At 51.9% G+C, this 23,522-nt stretch overlaps 1 protein-coding gene across 1 annotated transcript; it reads left to right on the forward strand.

Moving 5' to 3' along the window:
* The first annotated feature begins 3,366 nt into the window (after positions 1-3,366).
* ANGPTL4 (angiopoietin like 4) lies at positions 3,367-17,443 on the forward strand. The gene is made up of 7 exons (XM_073324028.1): positions 3,367-4,012; positions 4,452-4,562; positions 5,164-5,296; positions 12,410-12,523; positions 12,620-12,715; positions 13,840-14,115; positions 15,725-17,443. The coding sequence occupies exons 1-7, from the start codon at positions 3,524-3,526 to the stop codon at positions 15,901-15,903; spliced, it is 1,398 nt and encodes a 465-aa protein (XP_073180129.1). The 5' UTR covers positions 3,367-3,523; the 3' UTR covers positions 15,904-17,443.
* The last annotated feature ends 6,079 nt before the right edge of the window (positions 17,444-23,522 follow it).

Below are 23,522 nucleotides of genomic sequence, written 5' to 3' on the forward strand. Positions count from 1 at the left end.
GCAGGCCATCTGCATCTCACGAGCCTCCCCAATGTGGCCCACAGGGCTCCAGCAGTTTTGGGTCTCTCCCTTGGCCCCACCTGGGGCCCCCTGGGTGCTTTCCCCCCCACCAGGGGCCCCGGCAGCACAATGGAGCTGAGTGGCGTCTGCCTGCTCGCTCCAGTGGTTGCCAGCCCCTCCTTGTGACCTCGGGGTGGGGCAGGGCTGTGCCTTCACGCTCTGCCCCCGCCCCGAGTGCCCCTGCAGCCAATGGGACGCTGTGGGGGTGGTGCCTCCCCACAAACCCTCCAGCCCCCAATCTCCCTCCCAGAACCTGCACCCCAGACCCTCTCCCCCACCCAAACTCCCTCCCAGAGCCCAAGCTCTCACCCCTTCTGCACCCAAACTCCCTCCCAGAGCCTGCACCCCAATTCCCTACCCTAGACCTCCTCAGGAGGTCATCTAGTCCAACCCCCTGCTCAAAGCAGGACCAACACCAACTAAATCACCCTAGCCAGGGCTTTGTCACTGCAGAGGCCAACAGTAACCATGGAAACTGCTACTGCTTGTTAGTTCCTACTGTGGTCAGGGAAACAGGACTGTGTGGACACCCTTTGTAAACAAATAGGACCCCACCAAAGCAACGCCTGACTCATCAACTTCTCCTAACAGAAAGAACCAAGCAATGCCCTTAACACTGGCTAACATAGCGGTTTACAAACTTTTTGAACTTAGCCCCTCCACCCTGTCCTCTTTGAGTTAGAATTTTTGGTCGCTCCCCTGCAACCAGACAAAAATGGACACAATACCTGCTCCTCCCACCTCGGGTTTTCTGGGTGGGGGAAGGCAATGGTCTCTGGGGGTGGAGCCAGTGTTGGGCACAGGGGCTGCTGGGAGTGGATGTTGACACTGATCCACAGGCCAGCCTGCTGAGGGGAGTCAGGGTGGAGGTGGCAGAGCTCCCTCCCTGAGCCCCATTGCGCGGAGCTGGTCCAAGCTGCCTGGCATCGCTGCTCACCCCCCCAAAGGTTCCTCCATGTCCCTCTAGGGCAGAGCCTAGGGGCCACGGCCCACAGTTTGAAAACCACTGGGCTACCTGAATACAAGTTTGATTGATGACGCGAATTGCGTAGATGCAATATACTTAGACTCACATCTGGCATTTAGCTTAATACTGCACAACATTTCAATTAAAAACCTAGCTCTATAGCACATCACGAGCGCACACGTTACATGGCTTAAGAACCAGCTGACTGACAGATCTCAAAAACGTGGTTGTCATCTACAGTTGGGGAATCATCGAACAGAGGCGATTCTAGTGGGGTTCTGCCTAGACCAGGACTAGATGCTATTCAATGTTTTTATCAGTGATCTGGAAGTAAATGTAAAATCGCTGCTCATAACGTTTGTCAATGACACAAGGGTTGGCGGAGTGGTAACTACTGCTGAGGACAGGGCAGTCAGTCAGAGTGATCTGGGAAGCTGAGGGCTATTCAAACAAAATGTTTTTCAATACAGCCAAATGCACAGTTATACAACTAAGAACAAGGAGTGTCGGCCACAGCCACAGAATGGGTCTCTGTCTCCTGGAAAGCAGGGACTCCAAAGGATTTAGTGGTCATAGTAGACAAGCAACTCAAAAGTAGCTCGCACTGTGATGCTGTAGCAAAAAAGGGCTAATGTGATCCTGCAACGTATAAGTGGGAGAGTAGAGAGTAGGTGCAGGGAGACCATTTTATCTCTGTATACAGCATTGTGAGACAATACAGCAATACTGCATCCAGGTTTGGGGTCCATGTTTTTAAAAGGATGCTGAAAAATTGGAGAAGATGCAGAAAGGAGACACAAACATTATTTGAGGACTGGAGAAAATGCCAGACGGTGAGAGACTTAAAGAGCTCAGTCTATTTAGTTTATCCAAAAAATCATTGGGCAGTGGCTTGATTACAGTATATAACTATCTTCTCTGGTAGAAAACAGCAGGTACTAAGGATTCTTTAATATAGCAGAGAAAGGCAGAATAAGATCAAGTGGCTGAAAGCTGAAGCCAGGCAAATTCACATTAGAAATTGGGCACAAATTATTAACAGAGAGGGTGATCAACCATTGGAACAAACTACCAAGGGAAGTGTGGATTCTCCATCTCCTGAGGTTTTCAAATGCAGACTGGTGCCTTTCTGGAAGATGCTTTAGCCAAACACAAATTATCAGCTCAATCCAGGGGTAACTGGGCAATGTGAAATGGCCTGTGATGTACAGGAAGTGAGACAAGATGATCTAATGGTCATAAACTTCTGGCCATAAACTCTATGAACCACCCAAACCACCAGAAAACAGGGCAAACACACTCACACCCCCAAGAATGAGACAGAACCATCTAAACCCACTGGTACCAAGGCAGAGGGTGGGCACCCAAACTCACCAAAAAGAGAGCTGGCTGGGCAGTGCTATGCCCATCAATGGAGTGCCCCCAGTCAGCACTGCCCCCAGCATGCCCACCCCAGCCAGTCCCTGGGCCAAAAGGGGAGAACATGCAGCTGAAATCTAGCAGGGAAAGGAGACTGAGAAGGGCACAAGGCCTTATCCCTGCACAAAGCATCCAGATGGAGCCCTAGGGCAGCCCCCTCCTCAGGGTAGGTCCAGGCCTGCAGCTGATGGGGCTTTTCCTTCACAGGGGTGAGGTGACATGGTCACTGACACCCAGGCGTGCCCCATGGGCTGGCTTGGAGCAGCCGAGCCAGGCTCCCCACCAGGCCCAAGGGTCTTGCCGGTGGTTTGCTCTAAGAGGGCTGGGACTGGGCCAGGGCACAAGGTGTTTTTGTGGTGGTTAGTGCAGGCAAAGGCGTGGTTCCCTGGGTTGTGTCTGGGAGGCTCGCTCGGGGGTACTCCCTTCTCGGGAGGAAACCCACAGCGGCGCCCCTGGGTGATGCCTCCTCCGGTTCTTAGCGGGCTCCTGGAGAGCAGCGCCGGGGCTGGGAGGGCGGTGGCGGCTGGGGCGGCAGGTCCCCAGCAGGGAACTCCCAGAGCCGCCTTTGGAAGCAGCTCATCCCCTCCCGCCAGGTAGGGACTGGGGGCTCCCGGCCTTTTCCAACTTCACACGCCAAGCAGGGCCCGGCCCCAAGAGCTCCCGCGTGCCCGGGAGACCGCAGCTCCAGCCTGGAGGGAGACACGCTGGCAAGGGGGCCTGCACGCCTGGAGCTGGGCTCAGCCCCCTCTCCCCGTGCCAGGCTGCGCTGCGCGGGGAGGCAGGCGGCGAAACCGGAGACGCTCCCTGGCCGCTCCCCAGGGCACTCCCCCGTCATTATGCAAAGCAGAGCGGCGAGGTGCACTGGGAGGCTATAAAAGGGGAGCGGCCGGGTCTGGGTGTTTACTCCGCTTAGGCTGAGCCGGCTGCTGCACCGGGCCGGCTGCGCTGCGCTCCCACGCGCCGGGCCCCCGGGCTGCGCTCTGCACCGGGCCGGCTGCGCTGCGCTCCCACGCGCCGGGCCCCCGGGCTGCGCTCTGCACCGGGCCGGCTGCGCTGCGCTCCCACGCGCCGGGCACCATGCGGCTGGCGGGGGCAGCCCTGATGCTGTGCGCGGCGGCGTGGCTGGGCCCCCGGGCGGGCGGCTTCCCGGCCGGCAGCAAGGAGAGGAAGGTGCAGTTCGCCTCCTGGGACGAGGTGAACGTGATCGCGCACGGGCTGCTGCAGCTGGGCCACGGGCTCAAGGAGCACGTGGACAAGACCAAGGGGCAGCTGCGGGAGCTGGGCGGCCGGCTGAGTGCCCACAACGGCTCGCTGGGGCTGCTGCTGCGCCAGACCCGCGAGGCGCAGGAGCAGGGCGGGCAGCTGCGGGCCGCCGTGCGGGAGCTGCAGGGCAAGGACCAGGAGCTCTTCAGCCTCTCCGAGGCGCTGCGCGAGAAGCTGCAGCAAATGGCCGGGGACAAGGCGGAGATCCAGGGCCGGCTGGAGCAGCTCGAGGGCAAGATCCGGCAGGTGCTGCAGGGGCGGCCCTCGGAGAACCAGAGTGCCACGGAGCTGGGCACGCTGCAGGTGAGTGCGCCCCTGGCCGGGGGGGGGGAGGGTCCCCCCGCGCTCCCTGGCCGGGGGGGGGGTGTCCCGGGGGGCGCGTACACGTGCCGGGCCGCTCGCCGCTCTCCCAGGGACCGCGGTCTGGGTGAGCCCCCGACCCGGCGAGGCTGGCTGCCGCTCCCTTCTCGCCGACGCCTTGACCTCTCCTGGGGGCTGCTGCCGGGAAGGGGAGGCCGCTGGGGCCGGCGGGCTGAGCTGTCAACTGAGCGCTTCATGCGCTACGTGCCGGACGAGCCGCCAGAGGCAGAAAAACCAAAAGTAGCCTGGGGGATTCCCAGCCTTGATCTCGGAGCTGGGCAAACGTGGGGCAGAGCCGGGCCCGCCCGCCCGCCCCCAGAGCGACCCTCGCCCGGCAGCGGGGACAGGGGTTTGCCAGCTCATCGTTTTCTTTGCATTTTAGTCCCTAATGGATGCTCAGAACAGGAGAATCGAGGCGCTTTTGCAGAAGGTCAAACAGCAGCAGTACAAGCTGGACAAGCAGAACCTGCAGATTAAAAGCCTGCAGAGCAAAGTAAGTTCCGCAGGGACTTTTCCTGAATGTTAGTAGCGGTTCAACTAGGGAGCAGAGACGGACACCAGCAAACGCTGGCCGCAGGCTGGGAGCCTCTTGAGAGCCTAATCTAACTTAATAATTCAGGACCCAGCCCAGGGGCTTCATCGCTGTCATGGGACGGTAGAAGGAATCCTTTAGCTTCACAGGGCTTTAAAAGGGCCTGCTGTGTTTGCACAAAATTCTGTGTGTGTCTGACCCAGAGGATCAAAGGCTAGAAGTGGGAACCTTTTATCCAAGCCCCCTCACCCTCTGAAACGGGGGAGGGGGTTCAGATAGATTGGACCTGGGCCTAGACCTGAGGTGCTCTGCTCTGCTACCTCTTACTTTGTTTGCAAAATAAACTCTTGGCTGACACGGCTGTACAAAACCACAGGCGCTCCGAGCCCCAGACAGGTTGTATAATCTGCCCAGGTGAGTTCAGCCATCACTCGGGGCTGATCCTGGAGCAGGCAGGCAGTGTCACCCCTAACTGCTCTGGGTTGCAGACCAGCTCACTTATGGATCAGTGTTTCAAGTCTGCTCCATAAAAGTCGCTAACTTGTCCATGCTTTTGGCACAGGTCAATCTGTTGATCCCTCTGCATCTTAAGGACAACAAAACTCAGAGTCTAAAGTGGAGGATAGACCTGAAGAAAAACATCAGACCCACCAACCAGAGCCAAAACACCAGCGTGGAACCTGCACAGCCACAGAGTGAGTATCTGTCACCTCCCTCCCACCCTGTGAGCAGAGTCGGCCTGTCAGCAGTTCCAGCTACAGCCCAGAAACAAAAGGTTCAATTGTCCTGATTCAGGATGTGAAATTGGCTTTCACGGGAGTTGAGTGGAACTGGAAGGATCTGCTGTGTGGTCAGGGTCTGGCATCCAGGATCTAGCAGGGATCCAAGGATCCAGTTGGGCAGGGATTTAAGGATTTTACAGGAGTCTTTCAGCCTCAGATGGAGAATGCCCATGGGAGGCAGATTAATTCTGCCTGAAGGCATGTAGCTAAATGGATGAAGTGGCTGAATGAGGCTGGCAGGCCAGGGTGGTAGCACTTGGTCATTGGGTTTGTGCAGAGGTATCTTGTTCTATCTGGGGGTTGAAATGCAACTGGGGAGTCTTCCCATATCCTGTATCCCTCAGTGTGGGGGTGGGGTTCATCTGCCACTAGCGAAGGACAGGCAATAGATGGGAAGCTGTGGTTCTATCTACCTGTGTCACTCTGGTATGCATCCGATGAAGTGAGCTGTAGCTCACGAAAGCTCATGCTCAAATAAATTGGTTAGTCTCTAAGGTGCCACAAGTACTCCTTTTCTTTTTGCGAATACAGACTAACACGGCTGTTACTCTGAACTCTGGGGTCTGAACACCTCACCATCCAACACCCCCATGAACAGGGAAGTGCTGAGGCTGTCTCCACTGCACAGAGGGGGAGTGAGGTGCAGGGAGCTGGAGGCTTACCTGGGAAGCCTGTGGCTGAGCAGGGTTTTGAATCCCAGTCCCAGATTAGTGCTCTGGACTGCTGAACAATTCCCCGCGCGCGCACGTTCATTGGGCCTGTGACCTTTGGAGCAACCTCCTTCAGGCTGCACAAAGAGCCTGGCTCTGCTTCCATCACACTGCATATTCCTGCTGAATTCAGTGGAAGCAGGACCAAGGTGAGTGGCTTAGTGGCTTGTTGGGCCATGCACTGCAGGCTGTTCCCCGGACAGGAGCTCTGTGCAGACTAGGGAAATGACTAGGCTCTCCGGCTGGCTGCGTAAAGGGTCTGATCCAAATAAGAACGATCTAGAAGGCAAGTGGGTTTCCTCTGTCAAGCACAGGAGGGTCTCCAGGCAGAATGGCTTCAGAGGGGGGCTAGTTAGTTAGCATGTGGGAAGACTGAAAGCAGAAAGTGCTATTATCTGGTTGCTGCTGCCCCTGAAAGAGCAAAACACAGAGCCAGGGGCTAGGCAGAGAACAAAGAGCATAAGAGACGAATGCAGACAGGGAGAGCCCAAAATATAGCATGCTGCATGTGGGGAACTTCCAGCCAGCTTTCAGTTGAGTTGGGTTAGCCATTGGTCACACTGGGTTCTTGGAACCAAAGTCCTCTATATTAGGACAATGAGGAGCAAACTAGAGCACCACATTCCTAAAAACCTTTCCCAAGTTCCCCTCTGCCCTTGCCTTACATGGCTGGCATGAGACTGGGCAGGGATGGTGTCCCTATCCTCTGTTTGCCAGAAGCTTGGAATGGGAGACGGGATGGATCACTTGATTGACTGTTCTGTTCATACCTGGCATTGGCCACTGTCGGAAGACAGGGTACTGGGCTGGATGGACCTTTGGTCTGACTCAGTATGGCCGTTTGTATGCTCTTACGAGGGCAGCATCTCCCCTAACCCTGTCTCTACGCTGGGGCATACTGACTATTACAGGCTGTGGCAAAGACTGGCCAGCAGGACCAACAGTTACAGAACCTTGGGTCTCTTTCACTGTGGAGCAGGCCATGCTTATTCTGTTGATGGCAATGGTGGTTCCACTCAGGACAAGGTTCCCCTTTTAGGCCAAACCTTGAGCTCCTCTTCATTTGTCTGATCACTTTTGTTGACTGGAAACTGCAATTAAATTTTTGCCGTGATCAGCAAGGAGAAAGCCTTCCGGCAAGTGCTGGCCCCAGTGTCCTCCCTGGGCTGTTGGTTCCCTTCATTCCTAGCAGCCATCACTCCAAAGGTTGGTTCCCAGAACTGCTCCCTGCGTATAGAGAGCCCGTCCCCCAGTGCTGCACTGGGGGTCGTGTGGGCAATGAGCCCCCTAAGCAACTTCAGAATGGCCCTTTTATTTACATCCAGTGAACACAAGTTAACAGACTCCATGGCACTCGGTCAACTGTGCAAAAGTTGAAAGTTTGAAACAACCTCAAGAGCAAGAGGTTTAATCACTTGCAAAAGGCGGATCATGTCTTCAGACGCTGCGTACACTCTCCTCCCTGGCAGCTCGCCAAGTAGGCAAAAGTTAAACCCTAGTCTCCCAACAGTGCTGGGATTCCAAAATAATTTGGTTGGGGAAGGCGGGGTGGGGAAAGCAAAGCAAACAGTTCCTACTGGGAGTAAAAGAAACACTTGAACAACTGAGCCTGGAATGCAATCCTGTGTTCAAGGAACAGTGTTTACTCTCCGCTTGACGCGTTCCATAAATACATGGCCATCCAAGGAGTAATTCTGCTGGGCTTTGTTGTTTTAACGTTCCTTTATGGGTTTATTTTTTTTTAAATAAACACTTCACTCTTCATTTTTATGAGCCTGTGGGCTCAGGCTCTTCCACGGGGGATTTAAAGCTTCACAACTAACAACACTAAAAACTAAAGTCAGAACTACGACTTCTAAAGCAAAATGAGCTGAGGTTATGGAGCTAGCTGCACCTCACTTAGTTAGGAATGTAGCTGCTGCAGCAGGGGAACAAAGCAGCAGCTGAGCAGAGTGGTACATCTGGCAAAGCCCAGCAAGAAGGTAACTGTTCAACAGGAGCTGCTCAAAGATTCTTGGCCCCAGCAAACAACAATCTCTCTGGGGCAGTGTGGTGTGATCTGCCTGACTTATGGATTGGCAAGAGATCCAGGCATCATTCCTGCAGATAGTTAGGTCAGATTAGAGAGGGAAGCAGTGAGTAGTCCTGAGAAAATGCGGCATGTGATTTCTTCTAGCCCCTGGGTCTACGTCCTAGACTGGGAGGCAAGCCCACCCTGCCGTAATTTCTGCTGACTCACCTGTGTTTGGCCCTGTGTGAGACACGCATCCGCCACTCTGCTGGTCAGAAGCTTTAGGATGACTGGTCAGTGCCTGCATCCAGCCCATGACAAACTAAAGTAATGGATAAGACTAAGAACCCCAGCCCCTTCCTCAGCCCTCTCTCCAGATCCTGTTTGCTTGGCCCAGCAGAGTGAGCTGGGGCAGGATCGGGATGAAGGTTAGGTGAGTGAGTTTTGTGGTTTGGTGCTATTTGTCACAACCCTGACATGACTAAACAGCCCCTCTGGTAGCAGGGTGACCAGACAGAAGTATGAAAACCAGGACGGGGGTGGGGGGAAATAGGAGCCTATATAGGAAAAACACCCAAAAATCGGGACTGTCCCTATAAAATCGGGACATCTGGTCACCCTATCTGGTAGCTCGCCTCTGGACTGGCCTGGTCCAGCCTGGTCTTGTCTATGAATGACTTGGTGGGACCTGGCTCTGATGGCCCAGCCCAAGTGCTGATGCTAGTCCGAGAGGCCGGTGCATGACGGCCAGCGTTCGGCCGCCTGTTTGAACGCTGGCGTCTGTGCAGGCTTGCGTGGGGAGAGGTTACCCTGCTGCACCTCCTTGGTGAATGGTGATTTCAGCTGTCAACCCACCACCTCGCCTCTGCTCAGGGCATCTGGTTTCATGGTGTTATGGGGGAGGGAGGAGGAGTAACCTGCCCAAAGAGTCAACTAGGTGAAAGTTCAGACCTTAGCAAGAAAATAGCTATTATGACAGTCGGGTGCGACCCACGTGGGTTGGGGGAGGGGGGAGCATGGCTGATCAGAAAGGCAGCACGGTGATTGGCTGGAAGGAAATTGGGTGAAAGTTAACAGTCCTTTCTAACCGTCCCTCCCCCTTCCCCCGGAGCAGGCTTGCTTCATTGTTTTGGGAAGAAACCCCTCCCCCAGCACGTTCCCAGGCTGGGCTAACCTTTCCCCTACTTCAGACTCAGATGCTGATGTCAGAGCAGGGGGGCGGGTGCAAGGAGGCTGCGGGGAGCCCTTATCCCGGCATCTGCCTTTCGCAGAGAGTGGTATTTAAAGCCTGGACAGGGGTTTCCATCCCTGTAGCATCTTGGTGTCACTTGCTTTATATTAAAAACAACCACCCCACAGTGTGACCCCACTGGGTGGGGTGCTCGGTGGAGTTTGGGAGGGGCTCTTTTGTCTGCTGGCCTGGGCACATGGAGAGTGGCTGGCACCAAGTGCTGCTTCTTGCACTTCCCATTGGACCTGCTGCCCAGACACTAAGGTGGGAGAGGCCTTAGCAATACTCTTTGTAGCATTCAGCTTGAGCTCTGACAGCAAGAGCCCTGGGCTCGGGGCCAGCACAGGGAGCAAATGGACATTCAGGGGGGGAAGATTCCTGAAAATCTCACTCCTGTGAGGGCAGCAACAGAACCTTCTCAGCAGCACCCCAAGAGATGGGAATGGAAAGAGGACCCCCACGTCCCACCCAACCCCCAGCATTGGGGGAGTGGGGGGAGAGCAGCATCCTTCCCTCCCTGCTGGGGGACAGCCCCGTCCTGCTTACCTCCCTTCCACAGCAGCTGGGAGGGGGTGAGTGGCTGGGGCTGTGTTAAATGACAGACCTAAAAGTGGCAATTCTTCAACAAAAAAACTTCAAAAACAGACTCCAAGGAGAGACTGCTGAATTGGAATTAATTTGCCAACTGGATACAATTAACTTAGGCTTGAATAAAGACTGGGAGTGGATGGGTCATTACACAAAGTAAAACTATTTCCCTTAAAAATAAAAGGAGGATTTGTGGCACCTTAGAGACTAACCAATAAGCTTTCGTGAGCTACAGCTCACTTCCCCTTGTTTATTTCCCCTGCTCCTGTTCTTGTAAACTGCTGGAAATGGCCCACCTTGATTATCACTACAAAAGGTCCTCCCCCCCCCCCCCCCCCCGCTGGTAATAGCTCACCTTTCCTCATCACTCTGGTTACAGTGTGTATGGTAACACCCATTGTTTCATGTTCTCTGTGTATATAAAATCTCCCCACTGTATTTTCCACTGCATGCATCCGATGAAGTGAGCTGTAGCTCACGGAAGCTTATGCTCTAATAAGTTTGTTAGTCTCTAAGGTGCCACAAGTCCTCCTTTTCTTTTTATGGATACAGACTAACATGGCTGCTATTCTGAAACCTGTCTAAATGGGGGTGTGAGGCTGAAGTGAGGGTTTGCTGAGAGTATGCTCCCTTGCAGTCCCTCCGTTTCCAGAGCCCTCTGCACCAAACCCGACAGATAGCTCCAGCATGGGCTGGAGCACAGTGGAGCCAGTTCAGAGCCCAGTCCAGTGCCACCCCCGGGGCCTTCTGAGCTGGAGCCTAGAGAGTTCTCTGAGCCCTCAGTGCAAGGCTAGCTTCTCTCTGGAACCCCAATAGCTGTGTGAAGTGCTGCTCATCCCCTACCAGAGCTCAGCTACTTTGTATGATGCAAGACATACTGTACATTGCTTTACAGTAAAACCCCTCCAGGCCTGGGAGCTCAGTGCTGAGAACGAAGTTCCTGCGCTCCCCAGTGGAGGAACAAGGCAAAGGAAGTGGGGGAAAGTTCATGTTTACACTCACATCCCTGCAGTTCCTCTTGAACTTGTGCTTATGGCAGCTGCACAAGAATCCAAGCTCCAGTTCGCCAAACCCAAAGGAGGGGGCTGTCTTCATTTAGACATATTTTTTTTGTCCCTGCAGCTCAAGGGAACAAAGACAATATGTTTCAAAGCTGAATGCAAAGGGCACTGTCCCAGCTTCCCCCAGGCAGCTACATTAGGAACAGACCTCACTTTGTTTGGGGAGGTGCTAGGAAAGGGGCTCTTGCCACCTGTTGCAGGCAGACAAAGAGCTGTTTGATTTTGTGGCTGTTCCTTGATGCTCTGCAAAGCTGGGTAAAGTCCCTGCATGTCCTGACACCTTCCTGTCCTTTCGACTCAGGTTTTATAACTGGATTCTTCTTAGGCCTGTTGATTGCTCCCAATGGACTTTTACCAGTTCTGTTGAAATGGTGATTTGCTGGCAGTTACAGTAAAGCCGAGGCCAAAGTCCAGGCATCTGGGGAGAGGAGGAGCAGAACTTCTCTTTGTTTACAATTAGTCTTGCTGATGCTTTGCAGGGAACAGTCAGAGCCTCTGGCCAGTGGCCTTAGTGGCAGCTGTGGGTTGGTGACTTCCCACGGGCCCTGGCAGGGCAGCCCTCTCCGTGTCTGAGCCAGTCCTGGCCTGCAACTGGGAGTCCCACCAGGGTTGTGCCTGGTCCCACACTTCCCCCTATTCATTGCTTATGGGGGCATTGGTCTTATGAGGGGCTCTGGGCAAAAGGGTCACTGTATGCTCATGGTCTCTGATCCGCACCTGCTGTTGTGTCAGTCAACAAGCCATGCACTAGGCCATCCGGCAGCACATCTTCCTAATGCTGTGAGTAGCTGGCATGACTACAGTCCCATCTGAGAGCTAGATGGAACTTGCAAGCAGTTTGTGCATTAGTGGTAGTCTGGGTGAGTTAGAACAATATTCTGCAGCTATTGCCCTCTGCAAGGGTGGGGTGGGGGGGAAAGGAGCATTACCCCTTCCTACGATCTAGCCTCATTAGAGATAATGTCTGGAAGCCGCACCATGCTGCTACCTGTTTGCCCCTGGTCTGCAGACTCTGCATAGCTCATGTGACCTGTCTCACCAGCTCCTCCTCCTGGGTTACACACTTGGCCCTGTTCTCTGGTTGGCTGTAGGTGTCTATTTACCTGGGCTCTTTGAGTCCTGTAGTAACTTCTGTACAAAATGAAACAAGCCCAAGGGCCTGGAGATAAATGCCTTGGAAAATTTTAGGGCTTTATTTTTTATTACTTCTTTTATTGCCGTAGTACCGAAAAGCCCTAATCATGGACCAGACCCTATTGTGCTAGGTGCTGTACAAACCATCTCTAGCTGTAGCATTCAAAGTGGTGATTAAGCTGGGCTCATTTGTAGAAGTGTGTAGCTGCTAGGATTGTGGTGTGAACAAAACTGTTTGAGAGTAGCATGCTGAGACAGCTTCTTCTAAATTCCCCCTCTGTCTTTTTGCAGAGCTCCCGCTGGATTGCCAGCAGCTCTTCCTGGCAGGGGAGAGAAGCAGTGGTGTGTTTCAGATCCAGCCCTTTGGATCTCAGCCTTTCAAAGTCTACTGTGACATGACTGCTGGTAAGTGAGGGGAGCACCCTAGGCCATTCTGAGTTCTGCAAACTGTTCTTGGAAATAACAGAACTGAAATAAAGGAACAATCTCTTCCACCCGCAGAAGGTGGCTGGACGGTGATTCAGAGGCGTCTGGATGGCTCCATGGACTTCGACCAGCTTTGGGAAGCCTACAGGAATGGCTTTGGAGACCTTAGCGGTAAGCAGATGATGGAAGACTTTTATTCTTTTTATTTTAGCTTTTCCAGATCAGCAAGCAAATTCCATGCCCACGCTACCCCGCCCTCCCAGAGATGGACCAAAGATCTTCATGCAGCAGAACACCCAGCTGGACGAGTGGGCACAGCTGGCTGAGAAGGGATTGAGGAAGTTGGGCCAAAATTGGAGGATTGGGTCAAAAGAAATCTGATGAGGTTCAACAAGGACAAGTGCAGAGTCCTGCACTTAGGACGGAAGAATCCAATGCACCGCTACAGACTAGGAACCAAATGGCTAGGCAACCTAGGGGTTACAGTGGACGAGAAGCTGGATATGAGTCAACAGTGTGCCCTTGTTGCCAAGAAGGCCAATGGCATTTTGGGATGTATGAGTAGGGGCATTGCCAGCAGATCGAGGGACGTGATCGTTCCCCTCTATTCGACATTGGTGAGGCCTCATCTGGAGTACTGTGTCCAGTTTTGTGCCCCACACTACAAGAAGGATATGGAAAAATTGGAAAGAGTCCAGCGAAGGGCAACAAAAATGATTAGGGGACTGGAACACATGACTTATGAGGAGAGGCTGAGGGAACTGGGATTGTTTAGTCTGCAGAAGAGAAGAATGAGGGGGGATTTGATAGCTGCTTTCAACTACCTGAAAGGTAGCTCCAAAGAGGATGGATCTAGACTGTTCTCAGTGGTAGCGGATGACGGGACAAGGAGTAATGGTCTCAAGGTGCAGTGGGGGAGGTTTAGGTTGGATATTAGGAAAAACTTTTTCACTAGGAGGGTGGTGAAACACTGGAATGTGTTACCTAGGGAGGTGGTGGAATCTCCTTCCTTAGAAGTTTTTAAGGTCAGGCTTGACAAAGCCCTGGCTGGGGTGATTTAATTGGGGATCGGTCCTGCTTTGAGCAGGAGGTTGGACTAGAACCTCCTGAGGTCCCTTCCAACCCTGATATTCTATGAAGTTCACCACACAAGGGTGCATGCACCCACTGACCTCCCTAGGCACATTGTGCTCACCAGAGAATCTGGAGTGATCCTAGCACTGCATGCTAACATCTTCCTTGATTTGCATAGCGCTTGTGTGTGATGCCAACTCATGCAAAGTTCCTTGTTTCAGGTGATTTCTGGTTGGGCCTGGAGAAAATATACCACATTGTCCAAGAGGGAAGGTACAATCTTTCAATTGAGCTGCAAGACTGGGAAGGAAACTCTCAGCTTATTCAGTTCCTATTCAGCCTGGGTGGAGAGAACACCGCCTACACACTCAGTCTCCTTGGACCTGTGTCAGGAGAGCTGGAAAATGCTCTTGGGGACTTCAGACAGCTGCCCTTCTCCACTCGAGATCAGGACAACGATTTCAAAGCTGACACTAATTGTGCCAAGCACCTGTCAGGTTAGTACTGGCAAAGGCAAGGTGCTATGTTCCTAAGCAAGAGTCTGTTGTGGGGGGGGGGGAATAGCTCAGTGGTTTGAGCAGTGGCCTGTTAAAGTCAGGGTTGTGAGTTCAATCCTTGAGGGGGCCATTTAGGGATCTGGGGCCAAAAAAGGAAGGGGGGGCAGTACTTGGTCTGGCCCTGCTTTGAGCAGGGGTTGGACTAGATGACCTCCTGAGGTCCCTTCCAACCCTGATATTCTATGATTCTTTCTCTTGGTGGGTAGGTCTTCCTCCATCTGCCCCAAGCTGCTTGAAGCCTAGCTCTCCTTTTCCAGTGTAAGACCCTCCTTGTTTTGGCGCAATGCGAACTGAACTCTGCTTTCGACAGCTTGGGGCAGATGGCACTGGTGAAAAACGGCCATTTGGGTATTTTGACTCTGACCTTGTCGCCTGCCTCGCCATCCTCCTCCTCCATGGGGATGGGACCATGAGCTCCACAGAGGGAGCTGTGCGAGCAACTCTAATCAAACCTGAAACCAGGTGACGTTCTCATGGTTCCAGGTTCTGTTACAAAGTCATAACTTGGCCCAGCTTGTTCCCAGTGACTCAAACTATCCAAGCAAAGGAGGAGGCCAGTTCATGGACTTAACACGCGAATTCACCTATGTCTGAATGTTTGGCTTGTTTGAACTGTAACCTGAATACAGATGAAACAGACGACCCGTGTGAACCAAAACGGTGGCATTTCCCACAAGGCTAGCTCTGCTAGCGGTGTAACGCACCTACCCTATCCATCCAGGAGTCTGCTCCTGTCTCCTGGGGCCACACCCCCCCCCTCCCCCCGGTTACTTCCTGCACTCCCATCCCAACCCTTGCTCACCTCCGTTCCACCTATTCCCCTGAACACGCTGCCTCTCCCTCGCCTGAGAGGGAGGGGGGAGAAGCAGAGCTGCCAGGTGTTCAGGGGAGCGGGCGGAGCAGAGGTGAGCTAGGGCAGGGGGGTGGGGAGGGGGGAATGTGGCATGCCCGGGGGAGGAGGCGGGGCCAGGGATTTGGGGAAGGGGCGGAGCCAGGGGCAGGTGGGCGCCAAAAAAAAGCTGGGGTGGCCAAAATTTTTTTTGCTTGGGGCCGCAAAAATCCTAGAATCGGCCCTGCCTGCACATATGCCCCCCTCCTCCCTCCATGCTGGGTGTCACTGGGCAAGTTGCTGCAATTCAGCCTGTATTCCCTAACTGCAAAATGGAACTAATAACGCGTCCTATTGCATCAATGGATCTGCCCTACCACCTAGGGCTCCATATGACTGGTATGGGGCTATAAAGTATTTGCATTAATCTGGCCTCTTTGATGGCCATGCAGGCCTAGCTGCCTGCATGGCTTGATCTCCTTCAGACCTGGAAGTAGTGTTGGAATTCCCTGGAGCATGGGACCCTCTGAAACACATGTCATGTACACACTTCAGGTCTCTTAACTTTCCAAAGCTCAGCAGGGGCAGACTGTGCTTCGAAGGGAGGGTGAAGCAATAGCTCTGAATCTGGGGTGATTTTCTTGCCCTGTTATGGGACTTTTTAGCTGTGAGAATTCCCATTGGCTGAAATCTGCCTCTTCCTTTCTTCCTTCCTTCTAGGAGGCTGGTGGTTCAGTACCTGTGGCCATGCTAACCTCAACGGAAAGTACTTCCGCTCCATCCCCCGCCAGAGGCATGAGCGGAAACAGGGCATCTTCTGGAAGACATGGAAAGGGAGGTATTACCCGCTGAAATCTACCACCCTGAAAATCCAACCCACAGAGCTGGAACAATCCTAACCTAACTGCCACTTGAAAGACTAAAAGAAGTGCAGATTTGCAGCTCTGTAACTTGGTGTTTACAGAAACCAGAAATGCAACCCTCAGTGACAGTTCAGAGAGGAACCTTTCCTCACATTAGCAGCTCTTTAGCTGGCAGAGTCTAGCATGGAGCAATGCAGCAACAGGCTCTTCCTGTAGGTATAACCACTTAGTGTTACCGGGGTCCAATGAACTCAAAGGATGGGAGCTCCCAGAATGGGCGAGTAGCCCTGAACAGGGAGAAGGGTTACTGTGGAATGCACAAGCTGGGGGAGCAGTCACAGACCAGTGCTGCTGCTGTCCGAGTCAATGATGTACAAAGCTTTGTCCTAAGTCTTAGTTGATCAGTTACCTTTGCTGTTAAAGCCACTGTGCTTTCAAGGGGCTCGCTTGGTCCCAGCACTGAAGCTGGGGAGAGGTGAGGTGAATAGGGTCCTCTTATAACCTAGATAGAACAGCTGTACTCTGGGCCCATGTGCCACCTTACTCCTCTCCTCTCACAGGGATTTCCAACTGGAGGAGGTTCACAAAGCCCCCATGAGCCAAGAGGCTGCTGACACTGTCAGGCTTTTCTTCTAGGATAGCTCCCTGCTGGGCTCTGAGGTTTGGAGCCGTGGTCAAGTGCTGCTGCCAAAACCCATCCCATTCCCCCCAGAACAGCTGACTAGAGACCCTCCTCTTCTGCCCCACCTCCAGCCATGGCAGGTCAGTTACACGCAGCAGCAAATATAACTCGTGTATGACACCTTGCTTCTCATGACCTCTGCCCAGCTGCCCCCCTCTCTCCTCAGTTACTTAAACCCCATTTGACTGTTTTCCTCCAAGGGGAAGGTTCTGGGGGCCCCTCTTGAGGAGCAGGGACTGAGGCCCATCTAGCTTTCTTCATCCTCAAAGATTACATGCAACTCCTCCTTCCTGGCCTCCCCACCTGGGAAGAACAGTTTCAGAATTTCACCCAGTAATTCCCCCAATCGCCTGTTACCAGGAGACCAGACTAGATCATAGATGTCTGTTTTGGCTCTGTGAATCCTGAGCTTCAGGGAGAGCCTACCAGTGCTGCTCCGAGTCAGCTAGAACAGCTGCTAGAGTGGCATGAGGGACAGTCTGCCCTTGGGCATGGGCCCAACCCTGCCTCTCCACCCTGAATTCCCAGCGAGGGCTGTGCATCTCTTCCTTCACCTTATCCTGGAGGTTTAGTTTCTTGAAAGATTCCAAAATCCCAGTGTGGACTAGACCCTGTCCCCTGGCTGTGACCTGAAATTGAAACACTCTCTCTGAAAGGTGAGGTCCAGTAGAGTTCACTCAAGATGCTGGGAGCAGCATCAATCGCACATGGTGTCTGCCCCTAAACACTGCACAGATTATTCTGGTATCTTCAGCAACTGGATTTGAGGATTTCCCAGAGTATCTTAGAGGCGGGGAGCAGGTGTGGTGGGGTGCGTCTGATCTTTGGGGAGACCCTGGGTAAAGTGGTGATCACTGAAAAACTGTTACAGGCCAAGTTTCCCTCTTGGGTGTTCCCAAGTATCCTGCCCTATTTGAGTCATATTGACTGACTTGCTAGAGCTCTTAGCTGCTGAATACTGTAAATAGTCATTTGTAGAATGCTGGATCTTTTTAATGAATTTTCTGTTTAATTTGCTTCTGTATTTAAATGCAGCGTTAATAACAGTGTGGTCTAATTTATAAATGTTGGGTTTGAAAAAAATTGAGTAGTTTGTCTGTTTTCAGCTCTTAACCTTTTTATACTAAAATCTGACTTTCTGCAGATGTTGTCGTTCAATAAAACCCACCAACCTGATCAATCTCACACATGTGTTCAGAGTTCTGCTCTAGGACTACTAAGGAGGTGAGGGAGGCCACCTGGTGCACTGCTATGTAAGGGACTCACCTCTTGGTCCCAACTATGCTAGGTCAGTTCTGGTGTTCACATGTTAAAGGACGTCTGGCAAAACTGGGGAGGGCTCAGAAAAGCTACGAGAATGACAAGGTCTGGAAAACAGGCCTTAGTAAAACTAAGGAAGCTCAATCTGTTTAGCTTATTGGAGAGAACATGACGTGCCAATGCAATCCCCCATAATCACCTATGCAGGGAGGAGATCTCTCATATCAGAGGGCTGTTTCTTCTAGCAGCCAATGGAAAAATAAGATCAAATGGCCAGAAGCTGAAGCTAGACAAATTGAAATGGTCAAACTTGAACGTTGCTTCCAGTGGAGCAGCTTTTCAAGAGCTGTGTTGGATTCTCCATCACTTGGTGTCTCAGGCATCCAGTCTCTAGTTAAAAGAATAAACTCTTAAGTCAACAAATGCTTGGACTCTGCACCGGAATTGCTGCTTGAAGTTCTCTACTGGCCTGGAAGTGCTCATACAAACCATGCAACGTATCCACGCCCCCTTGTGTTCTGAAATAACACGTTGGTGGATAGATACGGGGGGGGGCGGATGGTGTTGGTTTCATTCAAAACTAAATTAGTCCCAGGGTGTGTGAAGACATTAGAGACCCTCTGTGCTATGTTCACTGAAGTAAGATGCTCCTACGAATAAAGAGCAGTGAAAGGGCTGCACCCTTATCTGTTCATTTCTGGATTTTCATTTTGTGGCAGTTGGAATAAATTTTCCAGCTTTACGCTCCAGTGATACTCAACCTTTATTTCCAGCACCAGCCAGAAATCGTTCCCGTTGTGAGCTACTTACTGCCTGGCACAGGGGCCCTAATGTGCAGAAACTGGCTTTCTGCAAGACTCCAGCCAAAAGAGCAAAGCTAGCAGACAGTCCAACCTTTCACAAAAGACTAGCACTGGGACGCTTGCAAGCTAGCTAAAAGAGCTGACCCTGACCAGCTGGAGAACTATCTGCTGTTCTCACTTATTCCTTGGTCCTGATCTACCCTATGGTGCAATTCCACCTCTTGCTGTGAGGGATGAGACCCCCCCAAGGCAGAGACTAATCACAAATTAAGTGCGTTACTGGGCCTTCCCAGCCAGGTGCGGATCGTTCTCTGGGAAATTCCACTATTGTGACATACATTAACAAGGAAGGGGAAGTACCTGGACTCTTAACTAGAATTCCCTCTGAATCCCTCCTCATCTATTTTCCAATGCACACTTTGAATTCTGATTTTAGTTTGATCTTCAAGTCCAAATGAAAGATGAGGGCTCCCTCTGGTGATGAGAGAAATGACACTACATGCAGTGCTACTGAGGAAAGGGCCATTTCAAATATTCCTGATATTCCAAATATTCACAACCATGGATATGAAATGCCCCCTTCCCAGGAAACAGGGCAGCACCAAGTTGATATCTGATGCTGTGGCCTTATAACAATTAATTTAAGAAAGCATTTATGTAGCAGCTTCCATCTAAGGACTGCAGCGCAAGTCATGCAGCACGAGAGTGTTCTGAATTCTAGTGAACCGCTTCCCCCGTGGGGCACAAAGCTCCGCAGCCTTGCTGGAAAGAGTGGCTTGTTTTCCCACCCCCCACCTGTGAACAAACTACTCTTCCCTCAGAATAGGTTCTCTGCCTTGGATAGAGAAGTGTTTATCTGACTGACAGCTGTGCTTCAAAACCCCCCAAGAATTTAAAAGTGGTAACAGAATCTAGATCCAGGCTTTAAAATGAGTAATAGTGTGTAGCTGAAAATCAGTTCTCCTTCACTCCCCTGCCATGAGTTTGGTTCAGGTGCCTACATGGCCCCTGATTGTAGAGCAATGCATGAGCTGTTCTATGCTAGAGAGGTGGAGCATGTCGCCAGGGGAGGCGACCATACAGAGTCCTCAGGGACAGAAGCCTCAATGAGTCCTGAGGGGTGCAGTGAGAGGTGGGTAGATGGGAGTGATGTGGGGCTAATAATACAAACTGTGCAGGCCAAGAACTCCGTGGCCCTCAGAGTCAAGGCTGGCTGGAGTCAATAGGCTGGCCTCGAGGCAGTGGTCACGGACAGATCAAGTGTGACACTGGCGTGGTGAATCACTCATGTTTTAAGCCCCTCCAGAGCAGTATCACCCACCGCAGAGGTTTCCATATACTAGTTCAAACTAGGCTTCCAGACACGAGGAAAACAAAGAAAGGGCTTTAGGCTTAAATAAATGGCATTTAAACTGACGCAGGGTCTTCTTTCTAGTACAGCTAACAGACAGGATCTTCTGCCCAAGGGGGCCCCATAAGATTTTGGCCTACCAGGGCCCTGTGATGGGCGACTTCTGGTAAGCTCTAAGCATGCATATAGGAACTTTCAACTACCTGAAAGGGGGTTCCAAAGAGGATGGATCTAGACTGTTCTCAGTGGTAGCAGATGACAGAAGGAGTAATGGTCTCAAGTTGCAGTGGGGGAGGTTTAGTTTGGAGATTAGGAAAAACTTTTTCACTGGGAGGGTGGTGAAGCACTGGAATGGGTTATCGAGGGAGGTGGTGGAATCTCCATCCTTAGAGATTTTTAAGGCCTGGCTTGACAAAGCCCAGGCTGGGATGATTTAGTTGGTTTTAGTCCTGCTTTGAGCAGGGACTTGGACTAGATGACCTCCTGAGGTCTCTTCCAACCCGGATCTTCTATGGTTCTATTGTTTTTATGTTTCCTTTGCAATGCTTTTACCTTAGGACTCAGTGTGCTTGCTCAGACAGAGCTGGGAGGTACCTTGTACCTGCTGGCAATACACTGTTCATTGCCTTTGGAGAGAGAGCAAAGCGCAGGTGCTACCTTTAGGCATGCTGGCTTGCTGGGGATATCACAGTGTAAGGCAGGAAGATGGACAGCCTTAAAACACTGATCAGAAGGGAGAGAGAGACACACAGGTCTCCACCCAAGAGAAATAACAGCTGGGGGCCAGAAACCTTAGGTAGGTGCCCTTGAGGCTCCACACAGAGCGAAATACAGGTGCAGTTACCCTGAAACTATGACAGGAACTAAACTGCTAGATCCATCCTCAAAAATCATGTTTGAGGGCAGGAGGTTTCTTCTCCCAGTTTAGACAGGATATGAGAGGGAAGAAATGCTGTTAGGGGCTATGTTTGCTATGTTTGTGTCTCAGTCCAGCTGACTACTTTTACATCTCCCATTAACAAAATGCCTCCTCACGTTGCAGCTTCTGAGTCCCTGGGATGGAGGTGCCAGACACTTCCTCCCATTGGCTTCACCTTCACGACAAACAGTCATTTGTTATTTACAGAACTGTCGCTTCCTTCACACGGCAGCCCTTCCCCGGGGCTCGTGCTGACACAGAGGTTGTACGGAGGTCCACAGTGAGAAGATTAACAAGTGGTGATACTCCTGGCTAGCAAGCCTGACTTTAGGATTTTTGAGTCCTCATCAGAGTTGTTCTTGGAAGTTGGCATTTCCTCAACACCTGTTCTTCACCCACAGCAAATCCCCCCGGTCTCTTCTCTCTTGTTTCCTTCCACCCTGCACTGGCAATGGTTAAGAAAAAGCTTGCAGGACACTGGGCAAAGAACACACACAGCTGCAGACCGTACATCCCCACAATAAAATTGTGAGCTACCTGTGAATCCAGGTGTTAGTCTCTATCTGCAAAAAGAACAGGAGTACTTGATTCAATGGCTGGGTTATTAGACATATAATAGCTTCTACACTTTCCACAGCATGCATCCGATGAAGTGGGCTGTAGCTCACAAAAGCTTATGCTCAAATAAATTGGTTAGTCTCTAAGGTGCCACAAGTACTCCTTTTCTTTCATCACTGACTGGTTTTCCAAGAGCAGAGTAGTGTCCATCTTGACAGCAAAGCATTCATTCAAGGAGCCATCCCCACCTATCTGTGAGAAGCAGCAATGGCTGCTCTCCTTCCTGGTACTCCTGTGAGACTGCTCCTCTGACCACATCTGAGGAGATCTCTGCAGGAAGGAGAAGGGATTCCTGAAGGAGGGTAACTCACTGGAACGGAGAGAGCCTTGTTGAGGTGTAAGAGGGAGGCGAAAGCCATACGTCCACCTCCCTAAGCACCACGCCTTTTTGTACATCACTCCTCCTTGATCAGATGGTGACATGCTCAGTGGCACCATTGGTGGGCTGTGTTCTATGCTGTCGGCCAATCACCATATACTGAGGCTTGTATTCCCACGTTCTCTGCCTAAGGCCCCCCAGCTTATCAATTACTAAAGTCAAAGGGTCATCAGGAAAATATTATTCTGGAAAAAGGCAGCATGTGTTCTCTGAGAAGAAGACAATCCCTGGAGTACATCTATACTGTTAATGCTGAGTCCCTCCTATTATCTTTCTCTTCCATGTCCTGGGCTCCCCTCCCATGACCTTCATGCCCATCTTTCTGCACAGGAGTGACTGCATCATGTTAGCAGCAGCATCTCTCCCAGAAAAGAAGAACTCCCTGCCATGAGTCATCCTCAGACGGCTCTTCCTCTACAGCTACCCGACCTCTTCTGCACCATCCTGTGACTGAGCCACATCCTCTACGCTCATTAGGGACCCCAATCCATGGCTGCTTAGTTTTCCCAGTCAAAGCATGGACAATAGCCTGGTGCTACCTGTCACAGAGTTCACTCACTGCTAGGGCACCTCCTGGCTGCTCTGGGGATTAGTTCCTTCCAGGTCCTATGCCCCCTTCTGTCACTCGTTCCTGTGCACTGCCACCCATCTCTCTCTCTCTCTGTGACTCAGGGTGCTCTCTCTTCGTGACTTGGCCCTCTGTGCAGGAGAATGTGTGCTCTCCCCTTCTGGGGGTTATCAAAGTCTCTCCATCCAAAATGGCAGTCTTCTTCCTGACTGTCTAGACTGTGTCACTTCCCCAATGGCTGGTAGGGAAATCTGGGCCTGTCTCTTCTCCAGATTCCAGCTCAGGGACCCTCTAATCAGCAGCCAAGGTCTGCAGTGTCCCACCTTGATGCCATTTCACTGAGCCTTTTCCCCCCCTTCTGGATAAACCCTTCCCTAGGGGTTTCTGTTCTCGCTCTGGGTTTCCTTCCTCCCCTCTTTAACATCCTAAGAGTGGATGCTGGCTCCCTCACTACAGCCTTTTCTGCTGCCAACTTCCTGGCTTTATACCAGCCATGCCTGTTCCTTCTCAGCTGGGGTTACTTAGGCCACCTAATTCCCCTCAGGTGTGGCCTATCCATTTAATTGGCCCCTTCTCAGCCTCATTAACACTTCCTAGGCTAGTGTGAGGTGAACACCCCAGCACACTACCATGCAGTAGACTGCTGTAGGCTGCCACGGGCACAAGTGCCCAGGGAATAGGGGTTAGCAGAGTGGGAAAATGTGAGGGGTAGGAAACTGTAGAAGATAAGAGAAAACATGTTCAGCCACAGCATCAGGGGCTCGTTCACCTGCACATCCACCAATGTGATCTCTGCCATCATGCGCCAGCAATGCCCCTCTGCCATGCACATTGGCCAAACCGGACAGTCTCTACGCAAAACAATAAATGGACACAAATCTGACATCAGGAATTGTAACATTCAAAAAACAATAGGAGAGCACTTTAGTCTCCCTGGACACTCAATAACAGACTTAAAACTGGCCATTCTTCAACAAAAAGAAAAACTTCAAAAACAGCCTTCAACAAGAAACTGCAGAACTAGAATTAATTTGCAAACTTGACACCATCAAATTAGGCCTGAATAAAGACTGGG

This window comes from Lepidochelys kempii, chromosome 25 (assembly GCF_965140265.1).
Source record: "Lepidochelys kempii isolate rLepKem1 chromosome 25, rLepKem1.hap2, whole genome shotgun sequence".
Lineage (NCBI taxonomy): Eukaryota > Metazoa > Chordata > Testudines > Cheloniidae > Lepidochelys > Lepidochelys kempii.

Coding starts and splice junctions, on each gene's coding strand:
- ANGPTL4 (XM_073324028.1), top strand. CDS start 3,524: ATGCGGCTGGCGGGGGCAGCCCTGATGCTGTGCGCGGCGGCGTGGCTG. Junction 4,563..5,163: donor TTAAAAGCCTGCAGAGCAAA/GTAAGTTCCGCA, acceptor CTTTTGGCACAG/GTCAATCTGTTGATCCCTCT. Junction 12,524..12,619: donor CTACTGTGACATGACTGCTG/GTAAGTGAGGGG, acceptor TTCCACCCGCAG/AAGGTGGCTGGACGGTGATT.